Below are 18,275 nucleotides of genomic sequence, written 5' to 3'. Positions count from 1 at the left end.
AAGGTAACGTCAGTTAAAAGTGACCTCGAATTGATAAATATTTGCAAAAACAAAATAAGTTTATTAGTAAATAATTTTTAAAAGTGCAAGTCTCTAAAGAGAGTAGGTACAAGAGGAAAACTAAGGGAGGTAAAAGTGTGCTGTTATGAGAATGCAGTAAGTGTACATTCTTGCTTCGAGCCCTGAATGAAAAGTGGGACTTACAGAAATGTATTTTAGCAGAAGAATAAAGCCACAGACCAGAATCAGGAAAGCATAGTATTTAGTAAACATGACACAACCGGATTTAGATTGACTGGACCTGATTCTGTCTTGAAGCAACTAGTTGTTATCTGTGTAGATGACAGGAACCTGGAGTTCAGAAAGAAGCAGTAATCTGAAGGGAGGCAAATATATATATATATATATATATATTTATACATATTTGAAAAAAAAAAAAAGATAGTTTAAGAAAACATGACCAAGTAGGAAAGATTAAAATGCCCAGAAATTAAAAATAATAAACACATTGTTTATCTTTATGAAACAAATAAATTACGTCATCTTAAATTCAGTACACCAAGGATGCTAGAACAATACTTAAACAATTGATGTGCAAATAGCCATAGGATAAAAAGGTTAAAAATAATAATAATAAAAAAAATGATTCTGAGTTTGTTGAGAAGAATCAATATAAACAGTCAAATTCCTCAGACTAATCTTCCAGTCAAACTAAAAGCAGGGAATATAGAAGTACAATACAGAAGGGTTTTAGTACTAATTCTGAGAGATTTCCCACATTCAAGTGTTACAAGAAATTTTAAAGAACATATTCTAAATATGATGACTACCAGGTAGGCGTAAAACAAGCTTAAAATTGACTTACTTGGCACACAATTATAAACAAACTTATCAAAAGCAAAAAAAAATTCTCAGCTTGGTCTGGGTTGAAGAGACAAACAGAACTGAATATTGTAAACTGAAAACAAGTTTGGGAATTATGTTTTAATGCATAAAGCTCTATACATAGTATTTGAACACTGTATGGAAATTACCCAGCCAGGCAGCGAAGTAGCAAAGCAGCACGGGAGTTAGTACCTTAAACTAATGACACAACAGCAGGTGAGAAATACAGTCCTCATTCTGGTAGGTATTAACTGTGCTGGCACAAGGAAGAGGACAGCTCTCACTGCATGCATCACAGAAAAGCTTCAAGTACACACCTTTTTATTTATTTTTTTTATTTTATTTTTTCATGTGCTCCTGGGAAGAAAGGTGAGACACTCTAACATGAGTAAAGAATTACTAATCTAGAATGGCTTATATTAAAAAGATTGCTGAAGGGCCATAGCAAGACATCTAATTTGTAAGAATTATTAGACATTGTTTAACTAATCTTGTTGAAAAAAGAAAAACTCACACTTAAAGGTAGCATTTTACATATACACAACTTATATAAGTGATGGATGTAAGGGAAATCTTTCTAAAAGGCATTGTGCTGGTCTACTGAAAAGAGCTAAGCTGGCATGTTCTGGAATCTCCATAGTATATGAAGTGTCTATCCGTGACTCATATGTCCTTTAAAATAGCCTGGCTGTAATAGATAATGTCGTATTACGGGACGTACAGCTTGATCTCCAGCCAGTCTGTATGCTTCTAATTCTATGAGGTTGGTTTCATTAGGGATTCTTTAGATAGAAGTTTTTGTTTGTTTGTTTGTTTCCTGCTGAACACATTACCTCTGCTGTTCTATGTTCTATGCTTGTTTACAATTTTATCAGTGTCAGTAGTGCTAATTATACAAGAAAAGTTAGATAAAAATGTGGAAAGTACAGAGTGGAGAAAACAACCAACTCCAAAGATGCAGATAACTCACCTTCCCCTAGCGCACGCTTGCCCATCTCAGTGTGAAGCACCAAAGCAGGCAGAAGCTGCAGTAGCAGGATGCTTGCCATCCTCTGCTTCCAGCAGACGGATGCGCACCATGAGGCTGTGGAGGGGTTTTGGCACATCCAAACTGCCTGGTGTATTTCAAATCGCACTCCACAAGATGCACCTCCTTTCTTTAGAAGGCTGTTAGTCTGAACCATTATGCTGCACTGTACAAAAGTGATTTTGGTAGCAGTAAAATTGATGTATATTATTTCATCGTAAAGCATAAAGTGTGGGATAAAGTAATATTTGCTGAAGAACTCTGTCACTGAAAACAAATTGCTCAGTAACGTCCAAGTTTGTGTTCATGCAAAGCTAAGCCTCGGTATAACATGAAAGAATATTCTAATTGCAATAGACAGTAAGTACTCTTCCAAAAAACCCATCATACATTGCAACAACAGTCTACTGCTGCAGTCTAATCCCCACATGGTAGGTGTTGCTGCAGACAAGAAATACATGTAGCACTTCCTTTTGTACAGCTAATTTTTTATTGTTAAATACTGAACTTTGTAGTAGAATAAACTGTTATAAAATTTAACCTAACAGCTAAGGCATTTGACATGTTTTACAGTCATTGGGATGGTGTCACTGTTTGGATATACCTTACCTTTCCAGGAAAAGTGTAAATCAGGAAACAGTTTCAAGGCTTTTTGCTACTCCAGAGATTAATTATTCATCTATGACAAATGAAATACCGAAGGGCACTGCTCAAGTCTTACTCTAAGTTGCTTTTGTTTTATGACTGCATCTTCAGAGTGAAGATTTTCTGTTGCTCCCAAATCACTCAACTTAACTATGCCACTATTCACGTCTAATTAAAAAAAAAAAACAACTACAAAAGACAATCTAATTTCTATTCTGGGTCAACACCATGCTGACACAAAGCCAGGAATACACAGCAGCACTGTGCTCTCCTACTTATTTGCAGTCAGGAGGGTTCCATCAACCACGAGCTGGGCTGACCTGAATAATGAAAGCTTACAACACACGCATAGCTTTTGCTGTTTGGCAGTCAGCTAGCACTATTATACCATTATGTCCTGATGCCTGCTTGAGGGAAGGCACATGGACGCTTTCTCATTCTTCCACTAGCCAGTGCCCGTAAGCTGATGAAAAGCTTATAAAGAGGTTTTGCTTCATTCTGCATCACCCTGTTAAAAAGCAATGTGGTGATTTAAAAGAAAAAAAAATAGTCTTGTGGGTATACATAAATATTTATTATCATTTACTTCATTTTACTAGAAGTCCTTAAACAGTTTTTCTTTTTTTTTTTTTTTTTTTTTGCCAAAACGTTGCATCTCTGACACAGTTGCTACTATCATAGCTTCCCTGCACTGGGAATGCACAGCTTACACTTAAATTTCAAAACAATCTATTCAAGATAAAGAACCTTCAACTGTAGTGCATATGGAGCTATTCAAAGATTGGTAAAAAAGACCCCCTGTTCCCCCTCCCAAATTGAGAATCTGATACAAAGAGATTTCCTTACCAAAAAGTGAATATACAAAAGCTAAAAAAAAATGCTGGCTTGAAAAAGTGATTTCAGGATTTACTGTACACATTGTAACAATTTATTATATAAGCTGCTTCTACATGCAAGCAGATCTTACATTTGGTGTAAAACATTTATACACATTCTTTACAATTTGTACATATTTAAATGGCTGTATCAAACAACACTGCGCTATGGAATTTTGGAAGCAAACAACTAAAACTGGGAGGGGGAAAAGACAAGGTTTATAAAACGTGAACAAGACCCGTGACACTGAGAAGCATCTGGACTTAGGCTTAAGTCTTGCTTGTTTTGGTTTCAGGTTATTCAGGCAGACCTAGATTTTCCTTCTAGCACACAAAAATAACACCAATGCAAAATAGAGTAAGGCAACTATTCAGCCAGCAGACTGTACCCGTCACTTAGAATGGCTTGTGGGAAAATGCCTTGGCTTTAAAGTTAGTTAGTTTTTTGCTAAAATGTTTATGTTCTAGGCACATTTTTAGCAAAAATTGCACTTTGGCTTTTCTGATTGCTTATGACATTAAATGAATTACTGTAGTTGGTGCCCATTTTGAACAGGATTGGGGCTGGGGTTTTTGGTCAGAAAAGCCCAGGCCTCAAGTGATATTTCAGAAAGAGGACAGTGGGGCACTTGATAAGAGACGATGATCAAAGCACAGAGTCTGTGTGATAACTGATGATGTTATCCAGTACCTTTGTCACCTTTTAGTTTGCATCAGAAGGTAACAAAAGTAAACCCAAGCCAATAGCATACTGCACTGCTTTGTGAAAACCTGAGCTCTGTTGGAATCTGGGGACTTCCATCAGTTTGTATTATATGTGACAGTGTCCCCTTTACTGGAACACCAGTGCCTTATGGCATAACATTGCGTGGGTGTCAAAATGCTGGCATGGAAAACTGTTTTTCACACCTTGAATGGCTCTATGTTTGTACTTTGTCTTTTTTACACAGTGCATAGCAAGAAAGAAAGAGCCTTGACATAAGCTCTGAGGTGTTGTGCCACAAGAACAAAGTTTAGGTATAAGGAAAAGAAGAAAGGGGAGAATGAATGATATTTACTAGAAGTCATAATGGGGCTTCTCGTTCCATGGCTGCATATGGGAAGCAAAACTTAGAACAAGTGTTTGTTCAGGAGATTATCATGAACATGTACCAGAAACATATACAAATATAATTCCTCCTGGCTACTGAATTGCAAGAGAGCAAAATTGAATAGAATGAGCAGTAAAGTCATTTTCTGAGGCTTGTCTACTTCCTCACTTAAAACTGTAATTCTGACACTGATGAAGGGTTTTTGGAAGAAGATCTGATAGATGCAAGTCTTCATGAAGTCCATGGCAACATACCAGTCAGATGATTTAGATCCCTACAACTGACAGGGTTTTCTAGCTGTTTTTACTTAAATAATGATACAAAGGGTAGAGCATTCAAGATAAAAGTGGATTGAGGCTGATAAAGTAAACATTTTAAATAATTCATTTTTTTCCCCCACAACTATTTTTTTTGGCTGGCAAAGGCTAACAAGTTTATTGGCATTGCCCCCAAATCAGAAAAGCACTTCGGGGTTGTTCTTCATCGTTGGCTACTCCTTATTCTCTACATCACAGGAAAGCGGCTGAGTGCCTGCCTCAGCTTCTGTGCAATCTGAAACAAAGAAACAGAACATATTTAATATGTAGTCACTTCACCCTACGCAGAAACAAGATTTCAGGCTGAGATTAAACAGATTGTTCCCTTGTCTTCCAAAAATTGTAGTCTTTCCTCAGTACCCTTAATGTGTACAAGATTGACAACACTATGTTCATCTGCTCTTAGCACTGCCAGATACAACATGGCATCTGAGCAGGGAGTACTGTGCAGTCAGTATACTCCAATTCTGACCCGTTGCTGCCTTCTCTTGAAAAGACCAAATGTCAGAGCTGTCACCAAAATGTTATTTAGTTTGTGGTAATGCTTGGCTTTGGTCTTGAAAAGCAATCATCTGTTCAGCAAAAATACGTCATCAATAAATGTGGTTGGTAATGACTTAAAAGCGTTCCTGTCTTTGATACAAGTTTACAAGCTACCAGCAGTCCTTCAGCAGTTCATCTTGCTTTCACAAGGAAAATAACTGATTTTATTTGTTTTACAACAGATAATCCCAGGTGCACTCAGGTATGAGGAAAACTGAAGTTTTTTCCCTTTTTCCTCCTCCAAATCTCGTTGTATTTGTAAGCTACATCCCTCTTCATGTCACGGCACTAACACTGTTGATAGCCTGGTGGAGCAGAGCTATGAAGCTAGGCTTCTTGCCTGGCTCCAAGTCTAATACAGCTTTTCTTCCAGTAAAGGATCTATTACAAATGGTCATTACAAATGTGTATGAATTCTCTGCAGCTTATTTTTTTTTTCCTGCATACTGAGACACAGGAAGCAGACGTGCTGCTATTTCCACATGCAACATGGGCACCAAACAAGGATCTATACAGATTTAGCTATTCACCGTCACATTGGAATTATCACATCAGAAAAATTGTTCTCAAGTTTCATTTAATAAAATACACATAACACTCATAAGAACAATGTTAAATGAGAACTAAGGTAGGTTTAGTACTCAGAGGTGACATACTTAGTAAGTCACTAAACCACTCTGATTCCTCATCTATATACATCAGGCTTTAAATCACAGAAGTTTCCCTTTGTCCTTCCATCAAACCATTCAAATGGTTTATTGCTGTATTCATTGCTGCAGGTCTTATTTACAGCAAATTATCCAAACTCAGTTTTGAAAAATCTGTGTGCACAAAATTAAAACAGGTTCTTTGTACCTTTAGTACTGGCATTGAAAAAAAAGAAAAAACAAAAAAACCCCGCACCCAGAAAAAACAAGCTAATGTCTATTATCATATAGCTGTGCACATAGGAATAGCATCTACAAGAAAATATTTTTTTCAATTCATTCTTTCACATGGGCTTTTTTTCTTCCCCTTTTATAATTCTTTTTCAAATATCTGCTCTCTTGGAGAGGTTCATACAAAAAGATGATTAAGTACAGTGAGTATTTCTCATAAAAGTAGCAGCACAGTATGTGCCAGGAAAATGGCACTGAAATACTACATCTTACCGTTTCATAAAACTGTGCCTGCTGCTCCAGATAAAGACGAATGACACTGTTGTAGTCATAAATCCGGTTACTGTGGAAGTGATTCATCTCAGCTGCAATTGGACCCAGAAAGCAAGTTATTTAAGAGAAGTGTTCATAATCAGGAACAGTTTCACTCATCTCAGCTTGGTTAGCATACAACAAGCTCAGTGTCCAGCCCTGGCAGTATATTTACTGCTCTCATGCTTCCAATCTGTTTTGCCTACATTTGCCTATAACACTCACGTTATGACGGAACTGTTTGTAAAATTGGTAGGGTGTCAATTACTCATGCTAGCATTCAGGCACTTCCTGGATAAAGGCAGGTTCTTGTTATAATACTTTGGTATACAAAGGTCTGATAAAGAAAACAAGCACAATTTTGTCCTGTTGGAGTTAACTGTTCTATTCTGAAGTTTTTCAACCAGCATTTGGTGGCTGCAGCCCTCAGATTTCCAAGGCTGTAGATGTTGTAAGGCAGAGTTATAAATGTTCAAAATATATATAAAAAAAGGCACAGCCAGTAGTGTTTGACCCATTCTTGAGTGCAGCTGTTTCAGTATGAACCTGAGAAACTGCATTACTGGATCTGTAACACTTTTCACTATTTTCTGCATCTCTTGTCAGCTCACAGCTTATGGCTGAAATAATCAGTTAATATATTTTGAGATACCAATAAAGGGAGAATAAATATTTGAGATGGCAACTGTCATCCTGGAGGTCTTTTTTTCATGTTTACCACTTAAGTGAAGTCCTTTTGCATCACTGTGACCAGGAAGAAAAGGAGGGGAAGGAAAAGGGGAACATTTTTGTTATTTTTTCTTAAATTGGCCTTGTGTTCTGCTCTGACTCTGTCCTGTAAAATACTAAATACTCTTAGCTTTAAGTCAGCTAAAGACGACAGAACTCTCTCAGCAATGAGTAATCCCACTGAAGACTCAGGATGCACTTAGGGGCCTGGTATCCTGCAGGACTGAACCCTGCCTCCTTACTTCCCATTTTTTCAGTTGCAGACTATTACATCTCACAACATCTCTACCCTAAGGAGGAAAAGTTCAAAGAACATCCAGGAAATGAAATCTTATCCACAAGAATATTAATCTCAACTGGATCATGTCTGATTAAACCGTGAGTGAGAAAAACACACGTGTGCTTGTGCTGAAGTGCTTCCTGCATCAGGGCCTGTGCTTTTTCTTTGAGACTCACTGACATTTCAAAATGAAAAAACTAGTAGCCCAGGGCATTTTTATTTCAAATGTCACTTTACTACTGCAGAAGATGCATGTTTTGGAACTTTTTTTTTCAGGAGTGGGGACAGGACAGTAAAATAACTGCAATTCTAGGAAAAAAAAACGTAATAAAAAATAATACCTAGCTTTTCCTATCGTTCCTGGTAGAACAAAGATTCTCTGTCAAAGTTTGTTACTTAAGAGATGCCCTTCAGGTCTACAATATTGCTGTTTACCCCAAAATTTGTTTTACCTTGTAGTGCATAAGCCATGGTGCTCACACGTTTCACCATATTCTGTTTGTCCTGTGGCGTTATTTTACTGGTTGCAACTAATTTGTCACTTTCCTTCACTCTTTCTATTGCTCCCTGTAGAAACCAAATGCAGGAAGATTAAAAGAGTAGTCAATTAAAGGTCTCTATAGTCATCAAAAACGTCGCTGGCTAACATTTTGAGGTTGCACAGTATATGCATGCAATGACTGATTCAGCCTTCCCATATGTTCACCCAAGGTTTGTTATTTCGCTATATTGCTCTCAAGAGTCTTAACAGCTTGCAAGAAGTGACTTAAAACACAGGCATTAACAGTCACCAAGAAATAAAGATCGATAAAGGCACTAATACACAAGGATATATACATAGAAAAAAGGCCTTCCCCTTCACAATATATTTATATTGCACTTTCCTCTTCATGCCAAACAATATTCAAAAATATATATTTATATATCTTTTAGGAAAAGATTTGTGATTCAGGTTTTAAACACATTTTTTCTGCATTTTATTTATACTACTTTCCTCAAAAGATTTTCAGTGACGCTGGGGACCAAAGAATGCACATAAGTGTGACATGCTTTTATGTTTTTGGACTTGCAAAAATACTTTCTTGTTTTATACATTTAATAATTCCAGTGGTAGAAAAAACATTTGTGTGTACGTGTTTAATACTTCAAATGTTTGTAGTGTCCTGAAACATGATACAGCAAGCACATGAACATGAGGACAATTCTAGGATAAAAATAGAAAATCAGAATATTCAAAACTAGACATAACAGCCAATTTTATTGTTTTACTATTTGATGAGTTTCATAGTACAGGGAACAAATTATCTTTTTTTATTTTTTATTTTTTATTTTTTTTTAAATATTAAGACACTTCTAGGCAGCCCATGATTATCACATATCAGTAAGCAAACTGGGCAAGTATACACACTTTTTCCTACAATACCACTATGCTTTGCTATCAATCACCACAAAAGATTCCTAAATACTAGAAATTTTTACTACTGTTATTCACCATATAGGCATGTGAAGCTATCGTGGAGAGAAACCTGAAGCTTCTAGTACTCCATCCACCATAGCAGACACTAAAGGTATTCTCAAATCTTGAGACAAGTTCTAGCTCCCCCTCCTCCCCACCCCCAAAATATTTTTTGTTTTAAAAATGAACATGCCAGCTTCACAGAAGCTTTCACAGTGTGACTGGAATCAGGGGCCAGGCTGTTGCACACATGCCATGATCCATACCACCACTTTTGCTTCTCCCTATGCAGGTCTTCCCACTGCCCAGCCCTTACCAGGAAAGGCACCCTCACATACCTTATGAGCTCCAATGATGTCAGGGAAGCAACCAAGAAATCCCTTATATTCATGATTTGTTTCCATCAGAAAGTGCAGGTCTTTCTTCGGCTAATAAACAAAGTACACATTAGTAAAAATATCCGTGACAGTAATAACACAGACACAGAAATGATGATGCCAAAAAAGGGAATTAAAGAATAGAGGGAAGAAAAATCTCTATTGCTTACTGCAGACTTTTCCATAGTTAAACAAGTCCTTATTGAGATATAAGCTCTTTGGTGTAAGGCACTAAGCACCAAACAGCATATGCCTCTATTCTTTTTGTTACTTAACACTGGCTTATGAAGTGAGGTGTTTTACCTCAACATTTCTCTGGATTACCAGTTGTAGCAATGGCAATTTCGAGCAATAACATCCTTGCACATACAGACTTGTACATGCATGGGTACATCTTCTTAGTTGCTGACTTGGAAAGCTGTTTAAGAACAACTTACTCAACATCAAAATTAAAAGGCTCTACATTTTGGAGACTAAGCTTAACAGACTGTAAACACTCATCTGTAACTTGAAAACTGACATAAAATCAAGTTTTACTTAAGACAGATTGTTACTGAAGCAGGCAACTCAAGTCAAACAATGAAAAGTTGCAAGATCTGGATCCTGTACATATCTGGGGAATGCAGAGAAAAATAGAAACCCTATCCTTGATTAAATCTCTCTCTGTTGTATCAGTAATGCAGACTGTTCACTGACATCAGGAAACGAAGACATTTAAAGAGAAAGCAAACATTTTAGTGTTTGAGAAACCAGAATGTGTGTTTTCTGATCCAAGAAAAATACCCTCCCATTACTTCTCCCCAGGGCAGACATACTAAAGATGAGGGAGCATTTAAAAGTATTAACAATAATTTCACTTGAGTGGTCTGCATGATTAGCATTTATTATGTCTTAATAGGAAAGAAAAACAGAAAGACAAGAGAGAAGTTATCCACACAGGAGATATGTTTGTACACATGATGTCAGTGTATTCATAATGCTTATACCTGATCTGCTACAAGACTGGCGATTTCTTCATAGGTTTTTCCTGCTTCTGTTATTGCTTCATTGAGATCAGATTCCCCTAGAAGTAAACATCAGTTTTCAAAATTACACTAGGTCACCTCTTGAGACAAGGCAAGTTTCTAAAATAGCTTATCTTATAATAATAAAATCCACTCATCATTTTATAACTGGGAATAATAAAGAGGTTGCAAAAATATTGGTTTTATACCATTAAAGAAGGAAAATTCTTAAGATCTTGTACAAAATGAATGCTGAAGGGACTATTTATACCCTGTTTTGCCATAGTAACACTATTCAGTTCCACATTTCATAGCTATATGTAGTTTAAATACACAGGTATTCCCCCACAGGGGACAACAGGAAGCCTACCAGAATTGGAAGGAAGGAATACAAGGAGGGTGACACCTGAAGATAGACCAAAGCTCAAGAGAGACCTACTGTTCTGGTTTTTAACAAATGATTTTCATACCTGATAGGCAGTAAATTCTCCACAATGCCCTACGGAGCAGTGATAATAACCTTAACCTCTTCAACAGTCCTGGATCATAATTATTAAAAGGCCAGAGAAGGAAAAGGAGGCTCAAATAACTTTTTTTCATTGCCAACAAGATTTTTCAACTTTTAGAGAACTATTGGGTAACATTCTCAAGCTCTGTAAGAATCTTTTTGAAAATGAGTTTCTAACTTTTGTTGTCATGTGAAATAAATCAAAGGCCCCACAAGCTACATCTAAAAATACAAACATCACCACAAATCCTAAGCTAGACAACACCACAAGTGCTCGTAACACTGTTATTACTAGCAGGACACGGCTATGTGGGACAAAGATGGAAACAAGCCTTACATTCTTGTTTTTTCACGTCACTTCACCTTCCCAAAACAACACAGTTTTTTTCCGTCCTTGTTAGCTTGTGTCCAAAGCATGCGGTCAACAGTACGGAAAGCAAATTGAGGTAGAGAAGGGGGAAGGTATAATTTGCAGATACCAAATATTAGCTCAAGAAAAAGGTATTCTTTCAGACATGTCTTGATATTTGGCACAGTTAATAGTCTTAAGAACATTTTGTTTTTATTCCATAGACATCAATCAGTGACTTAACTGAAAATTACCAAACACTGATTTCTTTAATGATTGATTTGAACATTAAAATAGTTTATTTTACTATGACAAAAAAATAATCTATTGAAGATCTATTATATAGGATTCTTTCATTTTAGCACGTCCTAAAGGAAACAGGGTAATGACTAAATATTGCTTGAGGTCTATCAATCAATTCTTACTTTCCATTAGACTGTTTTTACGAAGCCAAAAAGCTTTGACAGAAAGCTACTGATCCTCAGCACTAGTAAGTCCAGCAATACAAACATCACTAAAGAAATGGCTTTCTACTATTTAAACCTGTCTGGATAAGGAAAAACAACATGAATCTCATTGTGAGACCTAAAAATTGCAGAATTTGGAAGTTACCTTCTCATTGTTAAACTATAAAAAAAATCGGATCAATTTCATTCAGGTAGAAAAATGATTTCATTATTTTGGAATTACACAGAAGTAACCATGAAACCTTGAGTTTAGCTTAAATGCTGCTTAGGCAACTGCTATATTTTGGGGACAAAAACATGGTATGGCTTTAGCTTGATTCAGAAAACAGACTAGTCTAGCTATTGCTATTCATGTTGTAATGCTGTAAAAAGAAAGTATCTTCTCCTACCTGAATACAAAGAAGGAAGAAGTATTTGTATTTGAGGAGAAGTAACTTGCCACTTGTGTGCAGAACTCATCCAAGGGACTGGAGGGGCAAAGAATCTAGTTAAACTCTCCAAACACCTCTCATGTGGGGGCAGTGAGGCACAGAGTCAGCTTGTAGAAGGAACAGAATTTGTTAAGAGTTTCTACTACTAGCAGAGGCATTCACTCTCCTACAGAAGTGTACCCTTGATGGTACATGTAAAAGTTGTTCCAGACAATGAATCCCAATGGTAGGCAGGCACACAAGTGGTAGAAGAGTATCTACAGCTCCTCACACTGCATCCTTGTCTTCTACAGTCTACTTCTGTCTACTACAGTCTACATGCCAGGGCAGCCTTAAAGAGTCAGATTTCATCTCTCACTTGCTGCATCTTTCAAGTTCCAATATGTATCCTCAGAGTCACGCCATGCTCAGTCATTCCCTCCTTAATATCACACCACCTTTTTGAAGCTATTGCATACAATCCACACACTCACCCATCAAAGCAACTCAATTTCCACCAGCAGATTGTTCCCATTAAGTGTTGCCAGCATGGGTTTTGCTAAGAGTCTTATTGCTTGGACAAGGTCACATTTCTAACTTTGTCACCTTCTAGAGAACTGTACGAGATGTGAATCCATAAATGGGCTGCTTAACTTGAACCATAAAGACTGAGCTGGGTGCCAGTGCAAGGCTATACCAGGATGTCATGGGCTCTTTAATCAATAGAAAAGCAGAAAGCCCCAACATGCTACTGACATTTAGAGCAAAACTAGAGCAGTGTGCTTTACCTGTATCCCCAGAAGAAACAGAGAGGGCTTTGAAGCATCATTTAAAGACACTTGTAAAAAGACCAGTTAAAATCGCTGATAATATTCTACAGGTATTTTAGCTCAACCATGAGGATAAACTGATAGTTTCATTGCTTTACAAGCCAGCATGCTGTCACAAGGGAGATGAAGGAAGATGTAGAAGCATGAGGAGTCTTAGGGAGATGTTTTTGAGGAGCATCTCTTATCAGTTTAACTGGTTGGTAAATGGCAGTGGTAATCACCTTTTTGGGAATACACCAGGCATACTGAGGGAAATAAAAATCTGCAAGGCTTGATTAGAATAGCAGATTGCTTTTTGGCAAGAGGCTTTTGTGCCATTCTCTCCACCAAAGCATGTTTTAAGAGAAACCAGGAGTAGAAGAAAGATTACAATTGATGTACTGTGGAACAACACGTAGCAAGATCTTTTTTCTGAGAAGTACACCTGAGATTGACATCATTCAGCACAGAAGCAGCATGGAAGGCAAGATGTGCCTGTTGCTAACTAGTATGATTGTGAAACTTGCATGCAACTGCCTAAGAAAATGCTTGAGGGATGATGTAGGATTAGGAGATCTCACTATGGTCGAGTGGCCTTCCATAGCCATACATGTTTTCTTAATATAGAAACCTTGCCTAGATGTGGCACCACAGAAGAGAAGCCATGCTATTTAACCTCAGAGCATCACATGATGCAGTTAAGATAGGCAATGTAGTGCTAGGCTACAAGATACTTCCAGTCATGTTCTGGAACTGTCCAATATGCTTTTGGGGCCAGGATCACACTTACAAAGCACTTATTCCTAAAACAGACTGGACGGTACATAGGCCCATGGTGAAATTAAAGGAGACACTTTCAATGTGTCATTAAAAGCATTAAAGATACCCTTACCTCTGCAAATTCTGGGGCCAAATTCCTTATATGCACTGTGGTGGGAACAAATTGATAAGACTCATTCTGCAGCATAAGAAAAAATGCTTAACCGAGTCAGTTTAACAAGCGCTTCTTGACTAGTGCTATCTTAAACGCTTTGGCCTGAAGTTAGGAGAGAAGGCAGTAGGCATTCACCACGCCAGGCTTTGCAGAGCAAGCAGGCAGCAGTGATGAAAGAGGTAAGGACAGCAGACGTGTCCCATACAAACTGTGCAAATGAACCAACTGACATACCAGATACATTGTTAGAAGTCATCTACCAGTAGCTGGAATTGTTCAAGTACCCGAATCAATCATTGCCATCTTCAAGGGCCTACACACTTAAACTTTGAGAACTTAATCCTCAAAGGTAAATATGCACAGGGGAGACGGGTATCTGAGTCAGTATTACAAAGAAGAGGATGAAGAGATTCAGCTACCAATGGAAATGGAGCTCGGTGCCTTTAAGTATAGCTGAAGGAAAGAATCCTCTTCAACAACAGCACAGAAAAACCACACCCCACATTCAGCTCAGATGTATTCTGTTTGAAGGAAAAGGTCCAGTGCCACCTTTGTATCTTGAGATCAGGAAAGTTGAATTCCATCGTTTTAAATCCAGGAGCTTAAGTCTCTTGCACAGAGTCTGTTCAATGCACAGATCTGTCTGAAGTAGCCATCAAATGAAATAGTACACAGACAGCAGGCAGGACAGAGTGCGGGCAGCAGTGATGAAAACACTGAATGCAGTATGTGCACTGCACTTGTTCTCTCTTCCTGTAAACTGAACTTAAAAAGCAAAGTCCCATATATTCTTAGTTGTGAAAAAATATAGTGGTGTACCAGCTATTAAAAAAGAATAAAATATACAGAATTGGAACAGAGGCTATAAGTGGAAAGAGCATTTTTCTCAGCAAGATACCAGGGTACAACCAGGTACAGATGGGCAAACAGCAAAGAGCAATATCCTTGCTTTGCTGCCAAGCAGCATGTTTTTTTATTTTTTTATTTTTTTTCATAGTGCTCAAGTTGAAACTTTCCTTTGTAAGGTTGATCTGCAAATTTGCATCCTAGCTTTTAGTCGTGTTTTCCCTTTAACCTGGTAAAAGAACATGCATTATAATTCAAGAAATTTTCAGTCCTTTCTCAAGAATTGTTGCTTCAGAATTTATCTGGATAGGATTTACAGTTTTCTAACCCACACTGAGGATACATAGGTATGCAAATCCACTACTTGGTTCTTACATCCAAAAGTAATGTTTTCAGCAAGTACAGGACAAAGATGAGAACAAACTACAAGGAGTACAATGTCTATTTCCAGCGTTTCCAGCAGCAGAGCTCCTGAATTTCAAAACTAGTTGCATTTTAATACATAGATTATGGGCCAAAAAGTTTTAAGAGTACAGAGCAAGGGACAGATAGGTAGTCAAAATAGGTAGTGTTTAACTAAAAGTCCTAAGATAGAAGATTAGAGTAAGCCTCTACGCTATGTTTTAGAATAATTTTGCTATTAAATCTAGGAAAACAAATGTATATGACCTAAGAATCCCAGAAAAAACAGATGCAGTTAGCTCCCTTTTAGCATAACAGAGCAGGATTATAAGTTTGTTTAAAGACTAAATTTTAGAAGAACTTTGAGAAGTTTGCAAAAAGAACTGCAACTGATTCCCTCCATTTCTCTCCTACAGCTTTAATGTGACAAGCTCTGTTTCAGGGCTCTCAAAGAAAGAAAGAAGGGTGAAAGACAAGAAAAGGCTACAGTAGCTAACCCTCCACCTCAGATAATGGCACACAAAAGTTTTCCATCCTTATGTGGAGTTGCTGTTTCACAAAGTAGTTCTGTGGCAGCTATTTTCAAGACTGCATTTTCTCCCCTTCCCATTGATATGACAGAAATAGAGGTCACAAAAATGCTACAGCATGTTTTGTCTGTCGGGTCACTGAATAGATTATATGTTAGTAAGATCAAACTAAACTGTACCGCTAATAACCCACCACACAATTACAGAACGATAGAAAACAAAACAAGACCACAGGCTAGAATATAAAAAACCCTGTAATACACATGGTTTTAGTATTTTTCCCGAAACATAACTGACATCTAAATTCAAAGAGGAAAGCACTAAGACCTTTGCCAAAAAATGTAGCATGACATAATTTAAATATCTTTTGTTAAGTAAAGTACAAACGAAGCTATAAGAATTACCTTGGTATCCACTAGTGCTGAAGACCACTGCCAGGCTCTGCAGTGCTTTTCCAATCTTCTGGTATTCCTTGGGTAGTGCTGAAATGGGAAAAGAGGGAAACAGAAGCAAAACACACAAGATTAAGTCTGTAGCATTTCCAAAACTTGATAAAAGCTGATGTCAAAAACAATTAGTACATTTGTGCTAGTAAAGTGTTTACAGTTGCATTCTCACCCCCCTTCCCTGCTACACAAGTTCCAAAACTGGATAAAGCTATTGGAATCCAGATTCTCAAAAGCCACAAATAATTGAAGAACAGTGTGTGAATGCTGTAAGAATCTCCCTGCACTCCTAGCTCAGCCTACCAGCTTAGGCAGTGAGAATTTCTTCTCCCCCTGCCCCCTATAAAAAAAGGGCAACAGTGACATGAAGCAGAAATCTAACTATTTTAAAGAGGGGATTATCATACAGACCTGTAATACCTAAACTCTCCTCAAATTATGGATTTGATAGAAATCAGGATTATCATGGAATAAAAGTTGATGCAAGTATCTGAATTATAAAATTGATTTATAAAATGAAATTTAAAAATGCATGCATAAATTGCTTCCTCACAATGAAGTAAATAAACTGATTTATGTGTTTGTTATTAACATGTTGACTACCACCACCCAAGAGGCCTAAAAAGAATCTGAAGAGTTAGAGCAGCTTCCCCCCCCCCCGTATAAGCTACCTATGTCAGCAGAAAAAAACAGATTTGCTTTTAATTTTCAGACATCTGTGTTCACAGGATATGCTGTCTGGGTAAATAACATTTTTCAGTTGCTCTAGCATCTCACACAAACAGATTTTCAGGGGGACCCTAGTGCAGTCAAAAAAAGTATAACTTCATTGATCATCTTGTATCAAATTATTTCTTAGGGGCTAGACTATACATGAAAACTGGTATTTACTTAAGGAACCAGTACCGTTCAGACTACTAAAGCTTTGTTATCAGCCATTAACTCATTACTGAATCTCTACTGATAATGTTAGTGAAGAACATCCTGGTTTTTCTTCACTTGCATTTTAGAAGTTCCCATTGTCAGTCAATTTAAATATTATTGAATGGAATGCACATAAGTATTGCTCAAGAAATGCCAAAAATAATTTTGACTAGGAGTTGGGACTAGAGCTGACACAGAAATCCAATTTTTAAGAGACTACTGAAATTCTTCAGTTTTGCAAGTCCAGATTTACCAGTCTGCCTTTTTCTATTCAGTATGAATATCTAACACGTTAAAATTGCCCACACAATCACTTTTGACTTACTGTATTTAGGCAAGTTAATTATTCTCTGTGACTATTGGGAAAATCATTCCATACCTAAAGCAGTATTGTCATACATTTAAGGAGATTTTAGTAGCGAACAAAATACTGAATTCCTACTGTAAGTACAAGTCACAGCCAACCCTTAACTATGGTGTTTTGGTCATTTCTACCGTGACTGCAAAGCAATACTATTTTTCTAGTCTTTTCTGAGACCCTCTTCCTTCCCCTGCCCTTTGATTTCCCCTCAGTATCCCTGGTGATTCCCTCGTGAAGTGAGAGCTGTACAACATTAGAGCTGTGTGTCCTGTGAGATAAGAGACTTAAGGCTTAGCTTTTTTTTGACCTTAGAACCAGGAAGGTCAGTGATGTGTAGAAGAACACCCTCTTAATCAAGTGGAGAGTGTAAATAATTTAAAACCGTATCCTGCAGGTGGTAATGTAATCACTGCTAGAAGAAACTGAGTTCCTACACTTCCCATTCCTTCTGGTCAGCCCCAGATATTCAACTGCAATGTACCATTAGATAGTGGCAAAGAGATAACTCAGGAGATGTACTTACTCCTAGGCTGTATACCACTATATATATAGTGGTGGTGGTTTTTTTTTTTTTTTTTTTTTTTTGGTGAGAATTAAAAAGGAGAAGCAACAAAACAAGAAGGGGTGGGGGAAACATTGAGGAGACTTATGTGATAGGTCTTTGGTAGCCAGACACTACAGCCTGCCATGAAGTGTTTATTATGATCCTCAGCTGTAGTACCTGCTTCCTTTCAATAGCTGCCTTGTGGTGGCCACAAACACTGAACACTGCTGTGGACTAGGAAATTAGAGCCCAGGCAGAGTCTTAGGGACTTGGTGTGAAGTTCTGCAACCCTAAATATCTGCAGAAAGGAAGAGACAAGATAGGAG

The 18,275-nt window shown here is 37.5% G+C and overlaps 1 protein-coding gene across 2 annotated transcripts in view; it reads right to left on the bottom strand.

Moving 5' to 3' along the window:
• Positions 1 to 3,176: 3,176 nt before the first annotated feature.
• The window catches only part of SNX9 (sorting nexin 9), a 67,016-nt gene continuing 51,917 nt past the window's right edge, over positions 3,177 to 18,275 (bottom strand). For both annotated transcript variants that reach the window (XM_035323245.1, XM_035323244.1), the window contains 6 exons: positions 16,079 to 16,156; positions 10,402 to 10,478; positions 9,377 to 9,466; positions 8,035 to 8,149; positions 6,535 to 6,626; positions 3,177 to 5,075 (listed from right to left, as the gene is read on the bottom strand). In XM_035323245.1, the coding sequence (XP_035179136.1) occupies positions 5,028 to 5,075; positions 6,535 to 6,626; positions 8,035 to 8,149; positions 9,377 to 9,466; positions 10,402 to 10,478; positions 16,079 to 16,156 (500 nt within the window). In that variant the 3' untranslated portion in view covers positions 3,177 to 5,027. The remainder of the gene's footprint in view (positions 5,076 to 6,534; positions 6,627 to 8,034; positions 8,150 to 9,376; positions 9,467 to 10,401; positions 10,479 to 16,078; positions 16,157 to 18,275) is intronic.

The sequence above is a fragment of the Oxyura jamaicensis genome, chromosome 3, assembly GCF_011077185.1.
Source record: "Oxyura jamaicensis isolate SHBP4307 breed ruddy duck chromosome 3, BPBGC_Ojam_1.0, whole genome shotgun sequence".
Lineage (NCBI taxonomy): Eukaryota > Metazoa > Chordata > Aves > Anseriformes > Anatidae > Oxyura > Oxyura jamaicensis.
The sequence above is the reverse complement of the archived record's forward strand: the minus strand, read 5'-3'. Positions and strand labels throughout refer to the sequence as shown.